Source organism: Eubalaena glacialis, chromosome 10, assembly GCF_028564815.1.
Source record: "Eubalaena glacialis isolate mEubGla1 chromosome 10, mEubGla1.1.hap2.+ XY, whole genome shotgun sequence".
Classification (NCBI taxonomy): domain Eukaryota; kingdom Metazoa; phylum Chordata; class Mammalia; order Artiodactyla; family Balaenidae; genus Eubalaena; species Eubalaena glacialis.
The window spans coordinates 114,191,869-114,212,254 of record NC_083725.1 but is presented as its reverse complement, the minus strand read 5'-3'; the positions used below and the strand labels follow the sequence as shown (position 1 = coordinate 114,212,254).

At 59.1% G+C, this 20,386-nt stretch overlaps 2 protein-coding genes across 12 annotated transcripts in view; one reads left to right on the top strand and one right to left on the bottom strand.

The window, feature by feature from the left end:
- The first annotated feature begins 683 nt into the window (after positions 1-683).
- RCOR2 (REST corepressor 2) lies at positions 684-4,971 on the top strand. 2 transcript variants are annotated; one of them, XM_061203535.1, is made up of 12 exons: positions 684-882; positions 1,624-1,680; positions 1,976-2,056; positions 2,295-2,347; positions 2,435-2,596; positions 2,704-2,828; positions 2,922-2,991; positions 3,081-3,296; positions 3,664-3,741; positions 3,877-3,934; positions 4,071-4,303; positions 4,425-4,811. In XM_061203535.1, the coding sequence occupies exons 1-12, from the start codon at positions 756-758 to the stop codon at positions 4,737-4,739; spliced, it is 1,575 nt and encodes a 524-aa protein (XP_061059518.1). In that variant the 5' UTR covers positions 684-755; the 3' UTR covers positions 4,740-4,811. The 2 variants fall into 2 exon arrangements, with proteins under 2 accessions (XP_061059518.1, XP_061059519.1); XM_061203536.1 differs by lacking the exon at positions 4,071-4,303 and having other exon boundaries at positions 4,425-4,971.
- A 640-nt stretch (positions 4,972-5,611) lies between these two features.
- MARK2 (microtubule affinity regulating kinase 2) overlaps positions 5,612-20,386 on the bottom strand; it is a 56,465-nt gene continuing 41,690 nt past the window's right edge. The window contains exons 4-19 of one of the 10 annotated variants that reach the window (XM_061201922.1): positions 17,958-18,006; positions 17,565-17,630; positions 17,405-17,475; positions 17,129-17,185; positions 16,176-16,412; positions 15,618-15,737; positions 15,418-15,517; positions 15,228-15,340; positions 14,124-14,256; positions 13,761-13,942; positions 13,340-13,437; positions 12,375-12,536; positions 11,481-11,738; positions 10,411-10,437; positions 8,390-8,434; positions 5,612-7,765 (exon numbers count right to left, since the gene is read on the bottom strand). In XM_061201922.1, coding sequence (XP_061057905.1) covers positions 7,405-7,765; positions 8,390-8,434; positions 10,411-10,437; positions 11,481-11,738; positions 12,375-12,536; positions 13,340-13,437; positions 13,761-13,942; positions 14,124-14,256; positions 15,228-15,340; positions 15,418-15,517; positions 15,618-15,737; positions 16,176-16,412; positions 17,129-17,185; positions 17,405-17,475; positions 17,565-17,630; positions 17,958-18,006 — 2,079 coding nt within the window. In that variant the 3' untranslated portion in view covers positions 5,612-7,404. Of the gene's footprint in view, positions 7,766-8,389; positions 8,435-10,410; positions 10,438-11,480; positions 11,739-11,859; positions 12,191-12,374; positions 12,537-13,339; positions 13,438-13,760; positions 13,943-14,123; positions 14,257-15,227; positions 15,341-15,417; positions 15,518-15,617; positions 15,738-16,175; positions 16,413-17,128; positions 17,186-17,404; positions 17,476-17,564; positions 17,631-17,957; positions 18,007-20,386 lie in introns of those variants that run through there. The other 9 variants (XM_061201923.1, XM_061201926.1, XM_061201924.1 and 6 more) reach the window with 9 other exon arrangements.

The window sequence follows — 20,386 nt, the reverse complement described above, 5'->3', positions numbered from 1 at the left end:
CACTACTTCCCTGCCAGCAGCTTCATTGTGTGCGCGAGGAGCGAGCGGCGGCGGAGAGCGGGCGAGCGAGCAGCAGCCCGAGCGCGCCGTGGAGAGCTAGCGCGCCGGGGAGGGTGCGAGGCGGCGCCCGCGGCTGCGCTCCCCCGCCTCCCGGCAACTCTGCCCCAGCACCGCGCGCCGTGCGCGCCGTCCCGCCGCCGCCGCCGCCGCCGCCGCCGCCGCCGCCGCCGCCGCCAGCGCTGGGGCCCCGCCGGCTGCCGTCGCAGGCAGGGGTCTGGTCCGGGCAGGGGTCCCCTCCCGGGGACTGGGGCATCCTGGTGCAGCCGAGAGGCGCGGAGCCCGCCGGGGGCGGCAATCGCGCCGCAGCGCCCGCTCGCTGAACTGCGTGGGCAGGCGGGCATTGGGGCTCCAGGGCGCTCCGAGGGCAGGGTGCCCAGACTTCTCCGGGGAGCCCCAATTCCGTGGAGCGTCCAGAGCGAGCGCGCCCCAGCCCCACCGGACCTTGCGCTCATCCCCCGCGTACCCCACTTCTACACAAACTTTTCTGACACCCTCACCCGTGGGGGTCGCGGAGAGCGCTGGGCTGCCCGTTGGGCTCCTGCCCCGCCGGACCCTAGCCACGCTTGACCTCCTGCCTCTCGTAGCCTCAGTGGCGACCTCTCCAGGCCGGGCCGGGCACGGCACCCCAGGCGAGCGCGGCAACGACCGCTGCTCTCCGAAGGCTCCCGCGCCCCCCGGGGCAGCTGGGCGGGGTAATGCCCTCGGTGATGGAGAAGCCGAGCGCGGGCTCCGGGATCCTGTCCCGCAGCCGGGCCAAGACGGCGCCCAACGGCGGACAACCCCACTCGGAGGATGACAGCAGCGAGGAGGAGCACTCGCACGGTGAGCCCGGAGGCCTAGGGTTAAAGGCGCACCGGCCCGGGGGGGGCGCGGAGCAGGGCGTGGGGGAGAGTTGCCGACCACGGTATTATACGGATGGTTCCTGCCTTGCCTGGATTGGAGCCTGTGCCTTGCTTCTCCCCAAAGCCGGCACAGGGAATCTGGAGGCTGGGCCCCTAGCTGCCGAGGAGGCGGTCCTGCCTGCCCCCTCCCTGCCCTCAGTCCCCGAGGGACTCAGGCGTCCCTCCCTTTCACAGCTTGGGCTCCTCGTACCTTGCCACCTTGCAGGGGACTGAGGTCTGACTGGGGCAGGAGCTGGAAAGACACCTCCACACCGAGCTGTGGGGCTCCTGTGGTGGGGAGGAGCCTTGGATTCTCTGCAGGAGGGCTGTGGTCCAGGTCTAGGGGCAGCCCTCCAACCCCCCCCCCAACTCCCCCTCCCCCCTCCCCCCCCCCCCCGTCAGAACAAAGGGCTCTGGTGGGCCTGGGCTTGAAAACTGGCCCCTGTCCTCTCCCCCACCCCCCATGGCTATGGCTAGGCAGGTCTCTCCCTTTTCCAGTTCCCTCTGTGGCTGAGGGTAACTGAGAGGAAGATCAGGGAAAAGTGAGCCTCCTGGAAGATGGGGGCCCTGGGTGGTCAGGAAGGAGAACTCCAGGCCAGCCACCTCCCCCGCCACATCCTCCCGTCCTCCCTCCCTCCCTGGAGTCCTGACTGCCTCCCCCCGCCCCCCACCGGCTCCACAGACAGCATGATCCGCGTTGGAACCAATTACCAGGCCGTAATTCCGGAGTGCAAGCCTGGTGAGTGGCAGGACAGGCTGTGAAGGGAGGGGACTGGAGGGCCCATGGCTTGGCCCTGAGCCCCACCTGGGGGAACCCTTGGCTGGCGCCCACTGTAAGGACAGGCGGGGGTGGGTGGCCGGCCCTGTGGCATGGTTAGTTTTCCTGCTCTGCCTTCCTGTCTGGGTCTCTGTCCCTCCTTCCCCTCTGGGCCTCACCTCGCGGGCCCCACTCCTCCGCTGCCCTCTGGCCATGGGTCCAGGCCAGCGCCACCAGGCTGATGATGTCTTCCCTCCTCTGCTCCGTTGCCTTTCAGAGAGCCCCGCACGCTACAGTAACAAGGAGCTGAAGGGGATGTTGGTGTGGTCGCCCAACCACTGTGTGTCAGATGCCAAGCGTGAGTGGGGTGGGACCCTGGGCTCATGCGTACCCTTGGGAGCTGGGGCCTGGGGTTCATACCAGCTGGCAGCCAGCTCTTCTCAGAAGTGGGCTGGAGGCTGAGGTATGTGGGTTCAGCCCCTGCCCTGGGGCTCAGGCTCAGGGGCCTAGCCCCTGGGGGCATACCCCTTTCCGGGCAGGCCTGGCTTAGGGGTTGTAACCCCTCCTCCAAGACCTGGCTCCTCCCGCCCCTGCAGTTGACAAGTACATTGCGATGGCCAAGGAGAAGCATGGTTACAACATCGAGCAGGTGAGCCTTGGCCCCGCAGGGATCTGGGGTGGAGACGGGACAGTGCTGCGGGCAGCTGAGCCTGAGTTGTCCCCTCTCCTGGGCCAGGCACTGGGCATGCTCCTGTGGCATAAGCACGACGTAGAGAAGTCGCTGGCTGACCTGGCCAACTTCACCCCGTTCCCGGACGAGTGGACGGTAGAGGACAAGGTGCTGTTTGAACAGGCCTTTGGCTTCCATGGCAAATGTTTCCAGCGGATCCAGCAGATGGTAAAGCCCTCCACGCCCGCCAGTGCTCCTTGGCCCCTTCTTTCTGTTAAGCCTGCCCGAGGCCCAGAGTCTTAGGTGGGCCCCAGCCTCTGGCGTTGCCCCTCCAGCTGCCTGACAAGCTGATTCCCAGCCTGGTGAAGTATTACTACTCTTGGAAGAAGACCCGCAGCCGGACCAGCGTGATGGACAGACAGGCTCGGCGGCTGGGGGGCCGAAAGGACAAAGAAGACAGGTGGGGGGCTCGGGGAAGTTCTGGGTGGGGGTAAACTGAGCTCCTGGGCGCCCTGGCCCCTGCCTTACCCCGCCTTGGCCCCCGTGTAAGCAGTGATGAGCTTGAAGAGGGACGAGGAGCCGTGAGTGAGGGGGAGCCGGACGTTGGAGACCCCAAGAGAGAGGTGAGGTCCCAGAGCTCCTCTGGCCCTGCCCGCCTGCCCGCCCTCTCCTTGGGCTCTGCACCACCCACCTCCTCTCCTTTCCCTGGCAGCCTCTGCCCTCTCGGCCCCTGAATGCCCGCCCAGGTCCAGGAAAGAAGGAGGCCCAGGGGTCTCAGTACCGCCACCATCCGCTGCGAACTCGGCGGCGCCCTCCCAAGGGCATGTACCTGAGCCCTGAGGGCCTCACTGCCGTGTCAGGGAGCCCGGACCTTGCCAACCTCACACTTCGAGGCCTCGACTCCCAGCTCATCTCCCTCAAGCGCCAGGTGGGGGGCCCGAGGAAAGAAGGGGCCAGGCAAAGGGGACAGTCGGCAGCTGGGAACTATGACTGGGGGTAGCTGAGGCGTAAGGGAGGTCGTGTGGATGCCAAGCCTGCACCTGCCCCATCCTCTGGGCTTCTGGGTAACCTGGCGTTCTTTTCTGGACGTTAAAAACAAACAAACAAACAAACAAACCTGGTCTTTGAAAAGGGGCAAACCCCAGTGTCTCCCCTAGTGAATGGTTGTGAGGGAGAGATGAGGTAGATGGTGGGTGGCAAAGAGCTTTGTTGGGAAGTAGGGCCCTGGTGAGGGTTGGTATTGATGGCCTCCCTGGCTTGGAATTTGATGTCCCTTCCTTGCCTTGCCTTCCCAGGTGCAAAGCATGAAGCAGACCAACAGCAGCCTCCGCCAAGCCCTGGAGGGGGGCATCGATCCACTCCGCCCCCCTGAGGTGAGGCTGCTCTTCAAGTCTGGGTGCAGGAGGGGGTTCTTTCTGGTGGCACAGCAGAAAGGGGAGTTTTCCTTGGGTAGCAGGGCCTCTGTTCCCATACTTTTGAGTCTCAAGGATATATTCCTTGCTCTCCAGGCCAACACCAAGTTCAACTCCCGCTGGACCACGGATGAGCAGCTTTTGGCAGTACAAGGTGGGTGAGACTCGGGAGAATAGAGGGCCCCAGGAGTGTCGCCTGCCCTCCAAGGAGCTGCGGCAGAGGGGAAGGATCAGGGAAGTAACTAGTTCTCAGGGGGTATTCACACCTGCTGCCCTTTTGACCCTTGCAGCCATCCGTAGGTATGGCAAAGACTTTGGGGCTATTGCAGAGGTGATTGGGAACAAGACTCTGACCCAGGTGAAGACCTTCTTTGTGAGCTACCGGCGCCGCTTCAATCTGGAGGAGGTGCTGCAGGAATGGGAGGCCGAGCAGGATGGGGCCCCTGGAGCCCCCCCGGTCCCCATGGAGGAGGCTAGGAGAGGGGCTCCCTTGCCAGCCCCAGCCCTGGAAGAAGACGATGAGGTGAGAAGGGGAGAGAGAGCGAAACGCTTCAGAGAACAGAGGAGAGGAACTGCCTCCGTCCTTAGACTGGGCTGAGGGTGTGCTTGAGCCTGGTTTCTCACTCTTCTCTCGCCCCTCTCAGGTCCAGATTACATCTGTGTCGACATCAGGACCCCGATCGGGGCCCCCTGCGCCGCCCCCTCCTCCACCTCCCACCTCGCTGTCCCAGCCACCGCCACTGCTGAGGCCACCTTTGCCCACGGCTCCCACCCTGCTCCGCCAGCCACCCCCACTCCAGCAGGGCCGCTTCCTCCAGCCCCGGCTGGCCCCCAACCAGCCCCCACCACCTCTCATCCGCCCTGCCCTGGCTGCCTCCCGCCACGGTGCCCGCCCGGGCCCTCAGCCCGCACCCACCCTGGCTGGAGCCCCCCTGGAGCCTCCAGCACCCTCGCTCTGAGCCCCGAGGCCCTCCGCCAACCGGAGGCTCCAGAACCCCTTTGCCGGACGTCCTCGGGGACCTCCAGCTTCACTGAGGACAGAAGAGACTAGAGCTCTCGCCAGGTCTTTCGAAGACCCAGCGCTGCCGACGGGGGCACAGCCTGGACCCCCGCGGGTTCTGCACGTCTTTCTGGCAGCCAGCCTGTCTCCACCCCCTCCCCAGCCAGTGTCTGGGGCCTTCTGAGCTGGCCCGAGGGTACTTTTCCTGGCTGGGACTGGAATGGCTGCCTCCTAGTCTGCCAGGGCCTGGCCTAGGGGTCCTGCCCTTCGTGCGTAGGGGGTAGTGACCATAGCCTGGGGGTGGGGGAGAGGACAGTTTAGTGTATTGGCTGTTCTTCCTCTTCCCCTTCTTTTAGCAATAAGTCTGGGGTGAGGTGGGGAGGGAGCTGGAGGGGGGAAGTGGGCAGAGAGGTTCCTTGGGGCCTGACAGCAGCAGAGGCTGAAGAGGTAGCTCTCCAGTCTTCAGGGGGCCGGGTGGAAAGTGCTGAGGAGCCCTGAGGGTGCCCACTGTGCCCACTGCCCAAAAGCTTAGAGAAAGGAGGGTTGGGAACATATGCAGACATGGGTTTATTTTTCAATGTTTTTAAAAAATAAATAAAACCTTCAAGCTCACTGAATCCTCTTTCCCTTTTGGTTTAAGGGTCTTGGGTTTTGCTTCCTGTCTGTGCCATGAGGGTGGGGAGGGATCCCGGGAGGGATCCCGCCCAGCACCGGCCTTTCCCCAGGCCCCAGACAGGAATCAGTTCTCCCCTGCGAGGCAGGCAGGCTGGGCCACATCTTGCCCATGGGGACTGGGTCCCTGCCCGGTAGGAAGAAACAGGAGGAGGCAGCTCAGATTCCAAACATTCTCTTTATTACGTGTTTGATCCAGAGGAGAAACTAAGTGCAGGAAGGGGGGGCTGGGTGGGGAGGGGCCACATTGCCTGGGAGCCCCCCCGGCCACCACCCCCTTTGGGAGCCAAGCCTTGCCCTCCTGGCCCCTCGGAGCACCCGGGCTGTTCCATAGGGCAGGAGGCGGGAGGGAAGAAGGGAGGGGGAGCCCTAGGTGGGAGCCGGAGCCCGCATTCAGGGCTTGGGGCAGGAGGGCTGAGGTTGGCGAGGCCCCTTCCTGGGAACCAAGGGCTCGACTTGCCACGGAGCCAGGCCTGGGAGTGGGATGATGAGTAGGGGTGGAGTCGTCATAAATCAAAAAAAAAAAAAAATAAAATAATAAAATAAAAAATAAAACCCATCACAAAAAATGTACAACTCAGGTGAGGGTAGAGGCAGCCTCTGTTCAGGACCCCCTCCCCCAATTTCTCAAGAACAGAAACAGCAGAGAAATAAATTAAGGGATGCAGCGGCTGCCACCAGCCAAGCGCCCATACCAGCCACTCCCACGCTGGCTGCAGAGGTTAGCGAGCTGGGAGTCACTTGGCCTATCTGTCCCCCCACCCTGTGGAGGGCAGAAGCTCCCGGCCCTGCTGCCCTGTCCAGCCTCCTGCCAGGCGGCCGGCCCCGGGGGCCCCGGGCAGTGTCTCCTGAGAGGAGGGGCGACAGTGTGAGGAAGAAAAGGCAAGGCCGAGAGATGAGTGGTGAGGGAAGTCACTGCTATGGAACTAGCTGGTGCCCAGATTAATGCCAATGAAGGGGAGCAGTGGGGAGAGGGACGGCGAGGGGGGCTGTGCTTTCAGACAAAGGCTCTCCCAGAACGGAGAATGCCCAGCGTCCCTGTTCCGGAGACTAGCAGCCCAGGCGGCCCCCTGGGGGCCGAGGAGCCCATCTGCCCTGCGGTCCCCTCCCCTCTCCCAGCCCTGGGGTCAGCCCCGCCTTCTACCCAGGAGGGGGTGGGAGAAGATGGCACAGACTTTTTGAGGAGGGGAACAAAAGTCCCCACAGCAGCTTGTGGAAGGAAATGCCCAGCCTCTGGGGAAGGAGGGGCAGAGGATACAGTGTGGAGGGAGGCCGGGCCCCGCGCCTCGCCCGCCCGTCCCACCGCTTCAGGGCTGTGCGGCACCCCTGCCCCCAGCCCCCAGCCGCCCAGGCCTCCAGCCCAGGGGCCTGAGGTCAGGGGAAGGCCACCTCTGGTGGTTTGCTTGGAGGGGAAGGAGGAGAGGAGAGGGGAGAAGCCCAAAGTGGGCCTGGCGGAGGGCCTGACAGGGAACTCCACCACTCTTGCCTGAGAGTGTTCCAGCCCTGAGCCACCCTCCCGGGAAACCCCACAGATCCAGTCTCGACTGTCCCAATGGGGCAGGGAGGAAAGGTGGCCGCTGGGATTTTTTTTTTTTTTCTTTTTTCTTTTTGGTAATAAAAAATTTCTTGGTTTAGGCGAAATACTCTGTGCAACCGCAGTACCGAGGGGGAGCCCTGCCCCCCACCCCTCCCTCCCCTTCCTTTGCCTCCTGTGGGAGAGAGGGGGGAAGGGGGAATATCTGGGCAGGGGTAAATGTGTGGGGCGGGGAGAGAACCATCTCCCAACCCCCACAAACATGGAAGAAAAAACTGAGAAGGGCGGGGAGGGGAGAAGTGCCAGCAGGGGAGACACACCAATCCATCTCTGCAGTCTCGCCCGGGCAGGCGGAGCGCCGGCCCCAGCAGCTAAGTCCAGCTGGCCGCCTCCGTCGCCCCCCACTCCTGGCAGCCTGTTAAAGCTTAAGCTCGTTGGCTATTTTGGAGGCAATGTTTTTGAAGGCCATGGAGGTGCCCGATATCCGCTTAAATCGAACACCGTTGAGAGACAGCCGCGGCAGTTTGCACACCTCCATCTCCCACTGCACGAAGTTCTCGTGGCCTGGCGTGCCGTGCATACACAACAGCATGTACTTCTCGTGCAGCTCGCTCTGGCAGCTGTTTGCGTCCAGCACCTTGCGGATCTCCCGCATCATCTCGTTGGGCTCCATGGAGCTCGTGGTCTTCATGCTCCACGTGAAGCGTAGTGAGCGGGGCTTGGCCTCCCGAAACTCCTCCTTTTCCTTGTCACTGCCGCCGCTGCCCACCACGTGAGGTCTGCGGAGAGGGCAGAGGCGGGCGTCAGGCGGGCGTCAGGCGCCCCACCCACGGGACAGCCCCACTGGCAGATGGACCCCGAGACCAGAGAGGAGAGCGGGAGGGTGCCCAGGAGGCGGCAGTGCTGGAAGAGGGAGCGTTAGACCTGGCCCAGGCAGCAGAGGGAGGGCGAGAGGGGTGGGCGGTCTCGTCTCTCAGGGCAGAGAGGGCGAGAAGCCAGCCCCTGGCAGGGGGTGACAAGGTGACAGCTCCATGCTTTCCTGGGAAGAGGGCAGGGTCAGGGAAGAAAGGGGAGCATGCGCTCAGTAGCCCTGAGCAGGTCACAGACTGGACAGAAAGAAGTGACTGATTGACAGGAAAGTGAGCTTGTCGAGGGGTAGGAGTCTAGAGTCCCAAACGCCCGGCCCAGGGCTCCTGTTCCAGAACACACCAGACCTGAGGAGAAGGGCCCACACCCACTGCAGTGGGGCTGTGGGGGTCCTCTGAGGAAAGGGAGGCCCCAAGAGGGGGAGGACAGGGCACAAGCGTGGAGGAAGAGCCGGGTGGCAGAAGGAAGAGAGGAGCAGGAGGCCCGTGGCAAGCCCGGTGGCCCGGTGGCCGGCGCTGGCTCCAGCCCTCTCTCACCTGAGCGTCTCAACTCGGTCTTTGCTTTCAGGTTCATTCAGGTTCCTCAAAAAACAGAGCGAGGGAGAGTTTAGTGCTGGGACCTCTGTGAGGGCGGGTCCGGGGAGGTGCCGCCGGTGGGTGGGCGGGACCCAAGCCCAAAGGCCACTTGCCCATCACCTAGCAGGCCAACATGGCTCCGCGGCACCTCACACTGGCAGCTCAACTGTCCCTCTCCAACGGGGAGCCCAACACAAGGGGCCTGCCCCTCCCCACACTCTCAAAGATGGGTGCCGGGAGAAGGAGCCGGGGAGGAGGAGGGTGTGGACGTGCGGGCACACGCATGGAGCACACGGCCCACGGCCAGGGATCGCGCGGAGGGGGGCTTCGGCACTAGTGCCCCCTGAGTGGGTCTCAGAACTGTAGTCCTCTTGGAGGGAAGGGGCGGGGGGATAATTAGAGGTCTCTCTCAGGAGGCTCAAACGGCCAAGGGCCGGACCTGCTTTGAGTACGCCTGGGGCTCGGTGCCTGGGACTGGGTGGGGAGGAGATGGGCCCTGAGGCCGGCTGTAGACAAGCCCACCTCCCCCATTCTTTTATAACTCCCCTGCCTGCCAGGCCATCTGCTGACACAGAAGGGAGGACGGAGGGCAGAGCAGGGCAGACACCTTGGGAGGGTGGGTGGGGAAGAGGTCTGGCCCCGCTGAGCGGCTTCTCCAGCTCCTGGCTGGAAGATGGGTGCCTGGAGCTGGGAGACTGGGGAGTGCAGAGGAGGGCAGGATGTAAGGAGGAGTGAGAGAGGGCAGCAGCAGAACATGTAAAAGGAACACAGAGACACAACAGACACACGAATGCAAACAAGCGCACTGCGAGCAGGGAGCCTGGGCGGTGCAGGCGAGGGAGCCGGGCTGCTCTCTCCGGCCCCACCTGGCTCCTGCCCTGTGGGTGGAGGTACCCTGCAGGGCAGGCCCCCACTGGGGCCCCATGAGTCAACAGCCAGCCATGCAGTGAAGAGCTGGGTGGCGAGCAGTGGGTGGAAGGGGGAAGCGTGAACACCCTGTCTTGGCTGTCTTCTGTCAGCTGGGGCACCAAAGGGGCTGGGCTGACGGCCTTGGGGAACCAGGGCTCCCAACCTGGCCCTTGGTCCTCAGCTTGGTATTTGGCCCACCGAGGCGACCAGAGAGGATGAAGACAGGGCCAGGGGTGGCAGAGCCAGGAGTTGGCCTAGGAAGGGAGATGCCTGAGGGAGGGGGGATCTCCCACTGTTTTGCCAGGGCTTAGGGGTAGACGGCCCCTGCCCTAGAATGCCCCAGCTTCTGGCTCTTCGGAAGTCACAGGCCATAACTGGAGAACACAGCCCAGAGAGGACGCGGCTTGATTCATCCAGAAACGGCTGGAGGCAGGAGGTATGCTGGGGTGGGGGTGGGGTTGGCCTAGTTCTGCAGGAGCTGCCAGAAGGGGGTGCTGTGCCCCACTGGTGAGGCAAAGGCTCCTTGGGCCTGGAGGCGTCAGGCTGAAGTCTTGAGACCCCAGTCTCCCTGTAGTACCTCCAAAGTCCTGCCATCCCACAGGACAGGGGCAAGAGGCCGCACAGCCCTGAAGTTCAGGGCACCAGGGAAGGGGAAGCCCAGGAGACCCAGAATGAGATACCATCCCAGATGCACTTTCGACCCCGGTGGAGCTTCCTCAGAGCGCATGCACAGACACGGGAAAGGGCTGGAAAAGGAACCCAACGCGCTTGTGACCAAAACCCAGGGTAGGGGACTGGGGGGAAGGAGACAATCTTAAAGGGAGAATTCCCTGAGAAGGTCCCCCTTGCTTGGGGACAGGCCCATCGTTTTCAGAGTCATTTGCCCTGAGTGGGCAAACGTGGCCTTGTGGGCCACCCAGGCAGAGGCCGTCTTCATCCCTTTAAGATGGCAGAGAGAGGACCCCACAGACATGGTTAGCAGATGCAGGAGGGAGCAAGAGCCAGAAAAGGGGAGTTAGTGATGAAGGCAGGGCACAGGACACAGACGCACACACAGCGGGCTCAACGCCTACCTTCTGGCAAACCTGAAAGACAGATTTCTAAAAAAACAAACAAAAAAAGACAAAATAAAAAAAGAAATAAAAAAAAAAAAACCAACAAGACGGTATGTGGATAAGCAGGTGGGGAGTGGGCTTTACAGGTTCAAGGGTCACCCCACTTGTGGAAGAGCCGCTCAGCGAGACTAGAGTCCCAGACATCCCAATCTGCTCACGCCCCACCCTGCAGCCCTACACCTGCATTCCGGGGCTGGAAAGGGGCATGGCTTGGCTACTCTAGCTGAGTGGAATGAAGTGCAGGAGGAAAGGCAGGCAAACCTGTTCTCTCCAAGGCCCCTGCTGCTTCCTGAGCTACACTAAGATGGTTGAAGAAGTGGTGGGATGGAGACAGGGAGCAGCCCAAGAGGCCAGATTACTGGATGCACCTCAAGAATCAATGCTGTCCTTTTGGGTCATCAGGGGCCAGGTGTGAGGAACCTCACGAAGAGAACCTTCACCCTGGTTCCCACGTAGGAAAGCGTCAGAGTGCCTCAGGCTGCAAGGGAGCCATCCTAGGCCCCCACCAGCTATTTCATTTATGGCCTTCATCCTGGCAACCCCCAGCCCCCCAGCAGAGGAACATGGCTGAGGCAGAGGGGGGTGGCTGCAGCCAGACAAAACCAACTGGGTGGGGAGTAAGGAGGTCAAAGGGGGCAAGACAAGAGACCAGGAGAAACTCTCCTTGCCGGCCCAGCCTGGCTCAGGCCTCATGACTTTGCAGCTGCGTCACCAAATATAAGTTTCCATGGGAACCCAGGAGAGACGAGGGGGGCTTTTATTTTAGCATCTGAGTTCACACTCTCCTAGAGAGGAGGCGGCATCGGCCATCTGCTCGGGCCAGAGAACGAGGAGTTGGGGAGGCCTGAGAGGGACGGATGGGTCTGGGCATCTCAGGTGCCAACAAAGACTCAATTTCTTAGGCTTCCTGAGGTTTCTAACCCTGGGACCTGATCCCAGTTCTAACCCCCAGGTGTCCTCATCCCCACCCCCAGGCAAGGTGGAAGGCCTGGCCTCAGCCTCTCTGCCGCTCTAGGCCCCCTACTCACCTGCGTACAAACTTGGAAGTGAATTTGCTGAAGATGCTCCCCGAGGCCCCCCGCCGGCCCTGGCTGTTGCCAGAGGGAGAGGCTGGGGTCACACCGTAGGGCAAATTCTGCTGGTCCCGCACCTGCCGGAGCTGCCCAGCGTGGAAGGTGCTTCGACTGGACACACCCCGGGGAAAATTAGTTCGGTCTGGGGCTCCACCACTGCTGCTGATGTTGTGGGCGGAGGGGGAGGCGACAGGGACACGCTGGGGGGCTGTGCTGTGAGAAAAGAGGTGGGGGGCGGGGAAATGCATCAGGGCATGAGAAAGCCATCACCACCGAGCATCTGGAGCACCCTGGCGTGGGAAAGGGAAGGGGGATGCTAGGGCAGAGGCAGCCATCACAGAGGACACAGAAGGAAGGGGTGTGACCACTGAGGACACCAATAAGGAAGATGTTTGGGTGGAGGGGGAAGGAGATGGTTTGGGGGAGGGAGGGGAGGCAGGGAAGGATACGTGTGTGGAGAGCAGTACAGGATGGAGAGAAGAGGCTCCTTGGGAGCAAGGCAGGCTGGAACCTCAAGGGGACGATGGTGACCAACCCTCAAGGATTGAGTCCCTGTGATGCGGACTGTCCCTGGGGTCCTAAGGAGTCCAGGAAGGCTCATAACAAAAAGGCTTCCTTCTGGAGCCTCGGGACGGCTTCTTGCATATCTGTTCTGAGAGGGAGAACTGGAGGAAAAGAGGGGCATTAAGCTACTTTTTGTGTCCTCTATTTCCTGGCTGCGGGGGACAGCCGCATCTCTTGTGGCTAAGATGCCAAGAACAGAGCAGGACCCCCAGGTGGGAGGAAACTGTGGGGGGCGGGGGGGTGGGCTGAGGGCAGCAGGGGCACCAGCCGCCCCAGCACACTTGCCTGGGCCGCGGCACCTCACAGTTACTGTCCGTGGGGGGCAGCCCAGTGGCCTTGTTGGGGTGCACGGAGGCCGACATGGATTTCTGGTGCTGGCGGGGCCGGGCCGCAGAGACCGCGGCGGAAGCAGAAGCCGTGGAGGCCCGGGACCCTGGCATGGTTAGGCTAGGAGACAAAAGCAGTGGAGAGGCCTGGGTTAGGGGTGGGTGGGGGCAGGAGGCTCCGGTTAGGAAGCACAGGCGGGGCGGGAAGGGCCAGAGCTGGGGAGCCTCGGCAGGATGCAGGTCAGGCCCAGGAGCAGCAATGGGGCACAAGCCAGAGCCGAGGGAGGCAGGGCTGGGAAGTGGAGGGCACAGTAAGGAAGGCGAGGCAGGCCGGAGCCTAGGGAAGGAAACCCAAAGTGTAGGAAAGCCGACAGGAGGCAACTGCCTCCGGGCTGCACTGGTCTCCTAGGAATTCTAAGAACAAGGACGTGTCGTCGCCAGAAAGAGCAGCGGGTTGCTAAGGGGAATTTTCATTAAGCTCAGAAGACAAGGAGCCAGGAACTCAACATGACGGTCAAGGTTAGGGGGGCTCTGCTCTCATGGGCACAGCTAGAGTCACCCTCAATGTGTACACGCTTCAGGTGGGCATCTCTCGGTTTTGCCCTGAGCTGGGGCCCCTCAGGCACTGATGCCCAGAAGAGTGCAGTTGCCACGCCCGGGCTGCAGTCAAGAAGCAAGAAGGCAGCTGAGATGACCATGGAGTCACACTCGGTACACCGCAAGAAGCGGTCACAGGAGCACAGGGAAGAGGAGAAGCGGGGGTGGGGAGAGCAAGGAGGAGGTGCTGGTGTGTGGAAAGCTGGACTGGACAGAGCCAGGATGGGACTCCAGGGAGCAGGAGGGGAGATGGTGCTGCTGACAGACATCACCGCTGGGAGAGGTGGCTCCCGGGGAATATGGCAGGCAGGGCCCGGGCCTGCTCACCTGTCTTTGCCGTTCTGGATGGAGGCCTGGCCGAGGCTGGCCCTCTCCAAAAGTGGGGAATTCCTGCTTCGATTTGTGCTGGTGGAGAGGACGCTGTTCTGCGGGGAATAAAGGGCAGAGTGGTATCACAGAAAACCAAAGTGTTCTACTGGCAGGTTCACAAGGCCTGCTCCCCCTCCCCCTTCCACCACGAGCAGTCGGGCTGGGGAAAAGAACGGATTTCACTTTTACTCTGTGGGGCAGGGTTTTCTACAGTACGCAGAAGTGGCCCCGGGCGGAAGGTCAGGTAGGCAGCCAAAGGGAGCTGGGTCTGGATTAAGGAAAGAGCTGCCTGGAGAGGGCAGGCCCCACAGCAGGAGCGGGGAGGATGGGAAGGAGGTGGGGCTGGCCAGGAGGAGGGAGGGGGGTGGGCGTGGCTCACCGTGGAGGGGGTGGGGGTGGTCTTCTTCCTCTCCAGCCCGGGCAGGGGGCTGGCAGGCACTTTGGCTGTGCTGCTGGCCTTCCGCCCTGGCTCCCGGTCCTCCTCAGGCCGCTTGTTTTCTGCGTTGTTACTCTGAGTCTTCTTAGAGTAGGAATTAGAAGTGGGAATGGCAGGACCAGCTGCTGGGCCAGAGGACAGTGGGAATGGGTAAGGGCAAGTTGGAGGGAAGTTAAGTGACTTGCCCAAGGACATGCTACTAATAAGGGCTGAACAGGGACGGAAACTCAGCTGTGTCATCCAAAGCCCCAAGAACCCATCAGGAGAGGGGTGAGTCCCCCACCTGCAGCTCCCAGAAGTACTTACCCTGGTCGCTAAAGCGCCGCTGCTTGGGGTTGGCTGAGACGCTGCGCTGTACCTTGTGGGAGGGGGAAGGGGCACTGCTATTGGTCAGATCAGCTGAAGGCCGGGGCTTCAAGGTGATGGTGTCTCCCTCCAGCTGCAAGAACACAAAAGGGAGGGCAGAAGTCATGAAGAGTTGCCTATGGATGATCCCACTTACACATTCCTGCCTGACACAAATCCACCCCAGGCTCCCTTGAGACATACCCCCTGCAAGACCAACGTGCATTTAATAAACACTCACGGAGACAAGTGCAACACAAACCCTGACAAACACAGTCAAAGACACACCAACCTCCCCACAAAGAACCCCGCCCTCAGAGTGGGATACACACACCACACACATAAGAATGCACATTCAGACTCAGAGACACCCCCCAATACCTCCTGAGCAGGCTAAGTCAAGAATCAAGAAAGGGAGTCCAACACCACCAGGGGGAGAGCAGGACGGGGAGGCCACGAGTGGATGTGGGGACACACAGATGGTGAACGAGACCCTACTCCCACAGAGACCCAGGGATTCAGGCGCAGACATGGGTACCCATATGAGCAGAACAATAATCACGAAGCCTCCAGATGCACAGGCTGGAGGATGGACGTACATGCACACAGATACATATACCCAGACACAAGCTCTAGGCAGAAGCAACACACAGGCTCAAGATTCCTGTAAGACAGACACAGAGCACCCAGGAACCCAGACTTCCAGATACAGAGAGACACAAACATATCGAAACAGTCAGAGACTTCTAGAGCCAACACAGAACTGACCCAGCCAGAATGACCTAGACCCAGTCTAACCAACACAGAATGAGCCAGATCTACTCACCCGTATGGAAACCCAGACCCAGGCCCATACCCCACCAGCTTCCCTATTGAACTACTGATGGAAATTAGTGAAAGCAAAAGCCAGGGGACCTTAGCACCACCAGAGCTGAGGCTTAAAATTAGTCAGTAGAGAGCACACCTACTCAGAGATGAGCTTCTGCCCTCAACAGCTGCTAGAAGCATGGGGATACTACTGACAGAGAGGCTGGCTAGACGGGGAAGGGAGCAGGGGGCACACACCTCGGAGCTCTTGTAGCCCAGGAGCAGATAGGTGGCCATCACCTCGTTGTACCTCTGGCCCACCAGCGAGTCCTGGATCTCTTCCCGTGTGTAACCCATGGACACCATCAACTCTGCGTGGGGGGACATACAGTTAAGGCTGGTCCTGAGTCCTAGGCAGGCTCAACCTCATGGCCCAGAACAGCCTCACCTGTCCGCCGGGGGTCCTTGTAGTCAGGGAGTGGCTCCACATAAGGCTTTAATTCATCATCTTCGTGACCCACATTCATCCATCGATCTTTCATGATTTGCTGCGGAGTAAAGGGAAGAAGAAGGGCAGAGAGGGAGACTCAGTTTGGAGGTTTCCTTGGGAACCCAGGACCTCCTACCAGCTGGGCTCAGGCTGCTCACCTCTAAAGTGCCTCTCTTGCTGGGATTGAGAATGAGAAACTTCTTAAGCAGGTTTTCACAGTCTGTGGACATGTAGAACGGAATACGGTATTTCCCCCTCAGTACCCGCTCCCGCAGCTCCTGTAGGAGGGAAATTTAAATCACCCAAGGCCAAGGGAAGGAACCTAATATCCAGGCTCCTGACAGCTTAAGACTGGCCAGGCAGATATAAATGAAATATGGTAAGAGGCAGAGAGCCTGGAACAAGGCACCTCACTAGAGAGTCGGTGATGTCAAATACCCCACGCCCTCTGGCTTGATCAGCCAGAGGCTTGCAATCCTGAGTACCTTGGAGGGGTGAACGGACATACAATTTATCCCAGCCCTCAAGAGAGGAACTGAGGTTATTTTGCTGGGTGCAGAGGGCTTTTAATAGCTGCTACCTTTTGCAAGCCCTTCTTTGAAGCTCTGGCTCAGGAAAAATGTAGAAAAGCAGCAAAGGTGAGAGGTCGGGGACGAGACCAGAGGCCAAGAGAAGAAATGCGAATACAAATGATCTAAGCCTGCACTTCACTCCACCTTGAGGTTCTGTCCATCAAAAGGCAGGGATCCGCTGACCAGTGTATATAGAATAACTCCCAGGCTCCACACATCCACCTCGGGTCCGTCGTATTTTTTGCCCTGGAAGAGCTCTGGGGCAGCATAAGGGGGACTGCCACAGAAGGTATCCAGCTTGTTCCCAAAGGTGAATTCGTTGCTGAAGCCAAAGTCTGCAATCTTGATGTTCATATCAGCATCCAAGAGCAGGTTTTCTGCCTGGGAGGTAAGAAGGAGAATGTCAGGGAACCAAGGGGATCACACGAAGGCACCGGACAGAAGGAGCTGAGGAGAATGGAAGAACAAACAGGAAGTCATCTTCAATGTTAGAACTTCTCCCACCAACTCCAGGGCAGGCCCCCGATCAGTGTGCGGGGGCTGGGCTGGGCTGGAGGAGGGCCGCGCAGGCCGCTCCTCACACAGGCAGCCACGTGAGAGCTGGGATCTGAAGGCTCAGAGACGCTGTGAGCTGTGCAAAGCTTCCCTGTCAGGCCGGGTTCACCGTGGTCACATCTGCGAGGACTCAGGGGCCAGGAAGACTCATAGGTAGTCTCACGTGCTAACAGCTCAGTGAAAGGGAGGAGTGTGCCGCGCGTCTGCAAAGCAGCTGTGACGCAGCTGCGGGACAGTCAACGCTGTTTCCTCGGTCAGCCACCAGGCTGCCTGCAGCCCTCCTGCCACGCCTGGCTGCACCGGAAGGTGAAGTGCTGAGAGGTGAAATGGCAGAGACCCTCTCCTCGCTAGCTGGAATGGGATCCTAAGTCTAGTCATAAGGCCTATGTCAGAAGCAGCCCCAGGGGCTTCCTCATCATCTCCAAACAATTAAAGGCTGGAGTTTCCTTGAACAGCCAGGGTGTAATGGTTATGTCACAGTTAACAGAGGGTGAAGGACCCAGCCCTGACTCAAAGACACTGGAGATGAGAGCACGCCTTACCTTTAAGTCTCTATGAACAATAAACTTCTGGTGACAGTACTGCACAGCAGACACTATCTGAAAGGAAGGAAGAGGGGTCAGCTCAGGGGCACCTGAAGGTGGGCTACAGGGGCTGGTGGAGCTGTGATCCTGTGACCGAGTTCGAAGCTGCCACATAGATAAGCAAAGCCCAAAGGACCCTCCAGAGGCCACTTACAGACAGGCAGCTCCTCCTTGTATGCCAAACCCCCCAAAGCAGAGGTTGGGCCCACACTCCATGGAGGGAGTCACACCCACCTGGCGGAATTTGGCTCGAGCCTCTTTTTCTTTCATCCTGCCATGAGCCACTAGGTAATCAAACACCTCTCCTGCAAGTGACAGGGGCAGGGTCTACATCAGAGCTTGCTGGGGCTGGGGAAGGTGGGGACACAGTAGGAAGAGGCAATTCCATACCTACCTCCACTAGCGTACTCCATGACAAGGTAGAGAGTTTTCTCAGTCTCGATCACTTCAAATAACTTAACTACAAGAGAAAAGGCCAAGCTATGAGTCAGAGAAGCAGCAGGGGCCACACATCGAGCCCCAACATGTACAGGGGCATCCTAGGAATGAAAGTTTCCTCCTCTCCCATTCCTACTCTCCCAAAGACAGGTTCCTCTCGAGGCAGCCACACCACTAAGGACAGCCCTGTGCGCCAGAGGCAGAGCTGGATCTTGAGCTGGGCTTCCCCAGAGGCATCCTTGAAGACTACAGACTCCAGAAGGCCATGTGCCTCAGGGAGAAGGGCCACATGCTGGGAAGTGGAGCCTTGCTGTGGGGGAAGAGGAAAGGAATGATGACTGGTTCTCACCTATGTTGGGATGATTCAAAACCTTCATTATTCTTACTTCACGGAACAGCTGGAAAATAAAATATCAGGGGTCATGCTTGCTCAGCTTGCTCCCCTCAGGTCCCCTCCAAACAGAGCCACTGCTAGGATTCTTTTTCCAAAAGAGAAAACAGGCAGGGAAAAGAAATAGAGTAGTTGTCCAGATCCTCCATGCCCGTCCCCAGTGGCTGAGAAGGACATGGCGGAGAAGGAGAGCAAGAAGGGTCAGTGCGAGGAAAGCTGGGCTCTCATGACTTGTACCCTCAGGGGCAGCATCTGGACGAGGTAGCTGCACCCTTGGGTGTTGTCTCCCCAAATCCAGCCCCCAAACAGCAGACGGGTTTTGGCTGCGTGCCTCTGAAAGAGGGAGCGTGAGCCCACGTACATGAACATTTAGAACCTGAGCTGCTTCTACAGTTCACTGACAAAGCAGACTCTAGCTTGGTCTGTGTGAAGAGGCAGGGGAGCTCTGAAGGGGCCCCTCTGAAGGGGCCCACCACCTCCTGACTTACAGAAGTCAGAGGGCTCTGCACTAGTGGGTACGCCTTTCTCTCCTGGGCCTCGGGGTGGTGACAGAAGAAGCCACTCCTATATATAGCTGATGCCAATTTTAATCAAATCCACCTCCACACACTCACGCTCTCTTTGTGAAACAAAATCAGGGACTCCAAACCATACATTTCCATAAAGAAAGATGACAGAAATGAACTCCATCCCCTCTGCGGGGGCCAGAGAACTGGAGGTGGGGTTTTTTGCAACTTCTAGGCCTCACCGTTTGCACAAGGAGCAGAACTAGTTGTGTTGTGTTTCGTTTTTGTTTTTAAGGAGAGGGGAGGTATGGAGACCTAATTTAGGCTATATTTTATGGGGAAAGGTGAACACATCTTTCTTTCTTTTCCTTTAATGAGATCCCAGAGCTTCTGTGAGCTGGAAAGGAAAAGAAGAGACAGGTTTTCCCATCTTCGAGAACCTGATTCTGACCTTGGCTCCCTTTTCTTGTTAGAGCCCAGGTTTTTCTTGCTTTCTTCCCAGGCCCAATAGTTATCTTGGATGAAGAGGCAAAAAATCCTGGACGCCACCTCAGGGGCAATAATGGGCCTGGAAAGGGCGTTCTCCTAGGAGAGCGTGGAGTTTTCTGGGCTTGTCTAGAACCCCAAAGAGGTTAGCTTCTTCAGTGTCTGTCCTTTAGGGATCATTGCTGGGATCAAATTTAAACAGAGTGATTTGGCCAGAATCAGACTGGCCTTGGCAGTGGAGTGTGTTTAAAGGCTTTAAAAATGGCTGTATTTGTCTGGTGCTGGTGCTTCCAGCCAGTCAGGAAGAGGCAGGGAGAAAAAGGAGGTGGGAAATAAGATGGCCTAGCTGACTCTGGCAGGCTAAACTGCTCCAAAGACCAAATGGCCCACACCAAGCTGGCTTCTACTCTGTGGGGTCTGAGCCAACGTGTCAAGAGTAGCCCTCTTTCCCTTCCTTCCGGAAAGCTCCCAGCAGCAGGGAAGCCCTGGTGATGACAGCCATGTTTCCTTTGAGTCAAAGAACTTTGAGGGGATCCCAGGGGTAACAAAAAATAGGAAACACCTTGGTTTTGGCTGTCAGCATGTCAGGGTACCTCAACTCACACTAATTCTGTGAGTGTCTCTCTCAGTAACAGCTCCCAACCTCTAGTCCCAAGCTTCCCAATCTCACTGTAGTTGGCTGTTAGCATCAGGTTATGCCCTCTCCTAACTCAAGTAACAATGTGCTCATGAAAAGAAAAACTCAATCTGCCACGAGATGCAAAGAACTAGATTAATCAAGGTCAGAAAATCTGAGCCAGGGTCAGCTGGAGTATGAGGAAATCTGACTGACCTGAATAGGGGCAGCTTTTTGGGAGCCTGACGGGAGATTTCTTCCTTCCCCTAACTGCCGGAGCCCAGGGTGGGGGCAGAGGGCAGACAGTTTCCAGTTCTACACCAACCAGTCACTGGTAAGCTGTCCCTCTTCTGCAAACGAAAGCCTTCTTTTCTCACTCCTACATATGTGGTCTCACCTGGAGGGTTCCCCGACCAGCTAAGTAAGACCTCAGTTTTCCACTGTAAGTCAAGAAGGGTAGGAAAAGTTCAACCTCATCTAGCAAAGGCTACATGCAAAGGACTCTGCAACTGTTAGTCAAAAGAAGCCTAGAAGTGAGAAGGAAAACTGGGAGGACCTGTCATTAATCTGCACGTACTGTCAGAGGCTTGAAACTGGAGTTTAGTTTCGAAAAACCCCAGCCTTCCATACCCATTCTCTGAAATGTAGCTGGCACAGAATCCAGTGGCAGGTTCTCTGCCTCCTCTTATCCCTGTACTTCTAGAGCCACTCCCCTGGATCATTCAGATTTTACAGTTAACTGCATGTGTTTCTAGTAATGGCTATATACATGTGTTTTT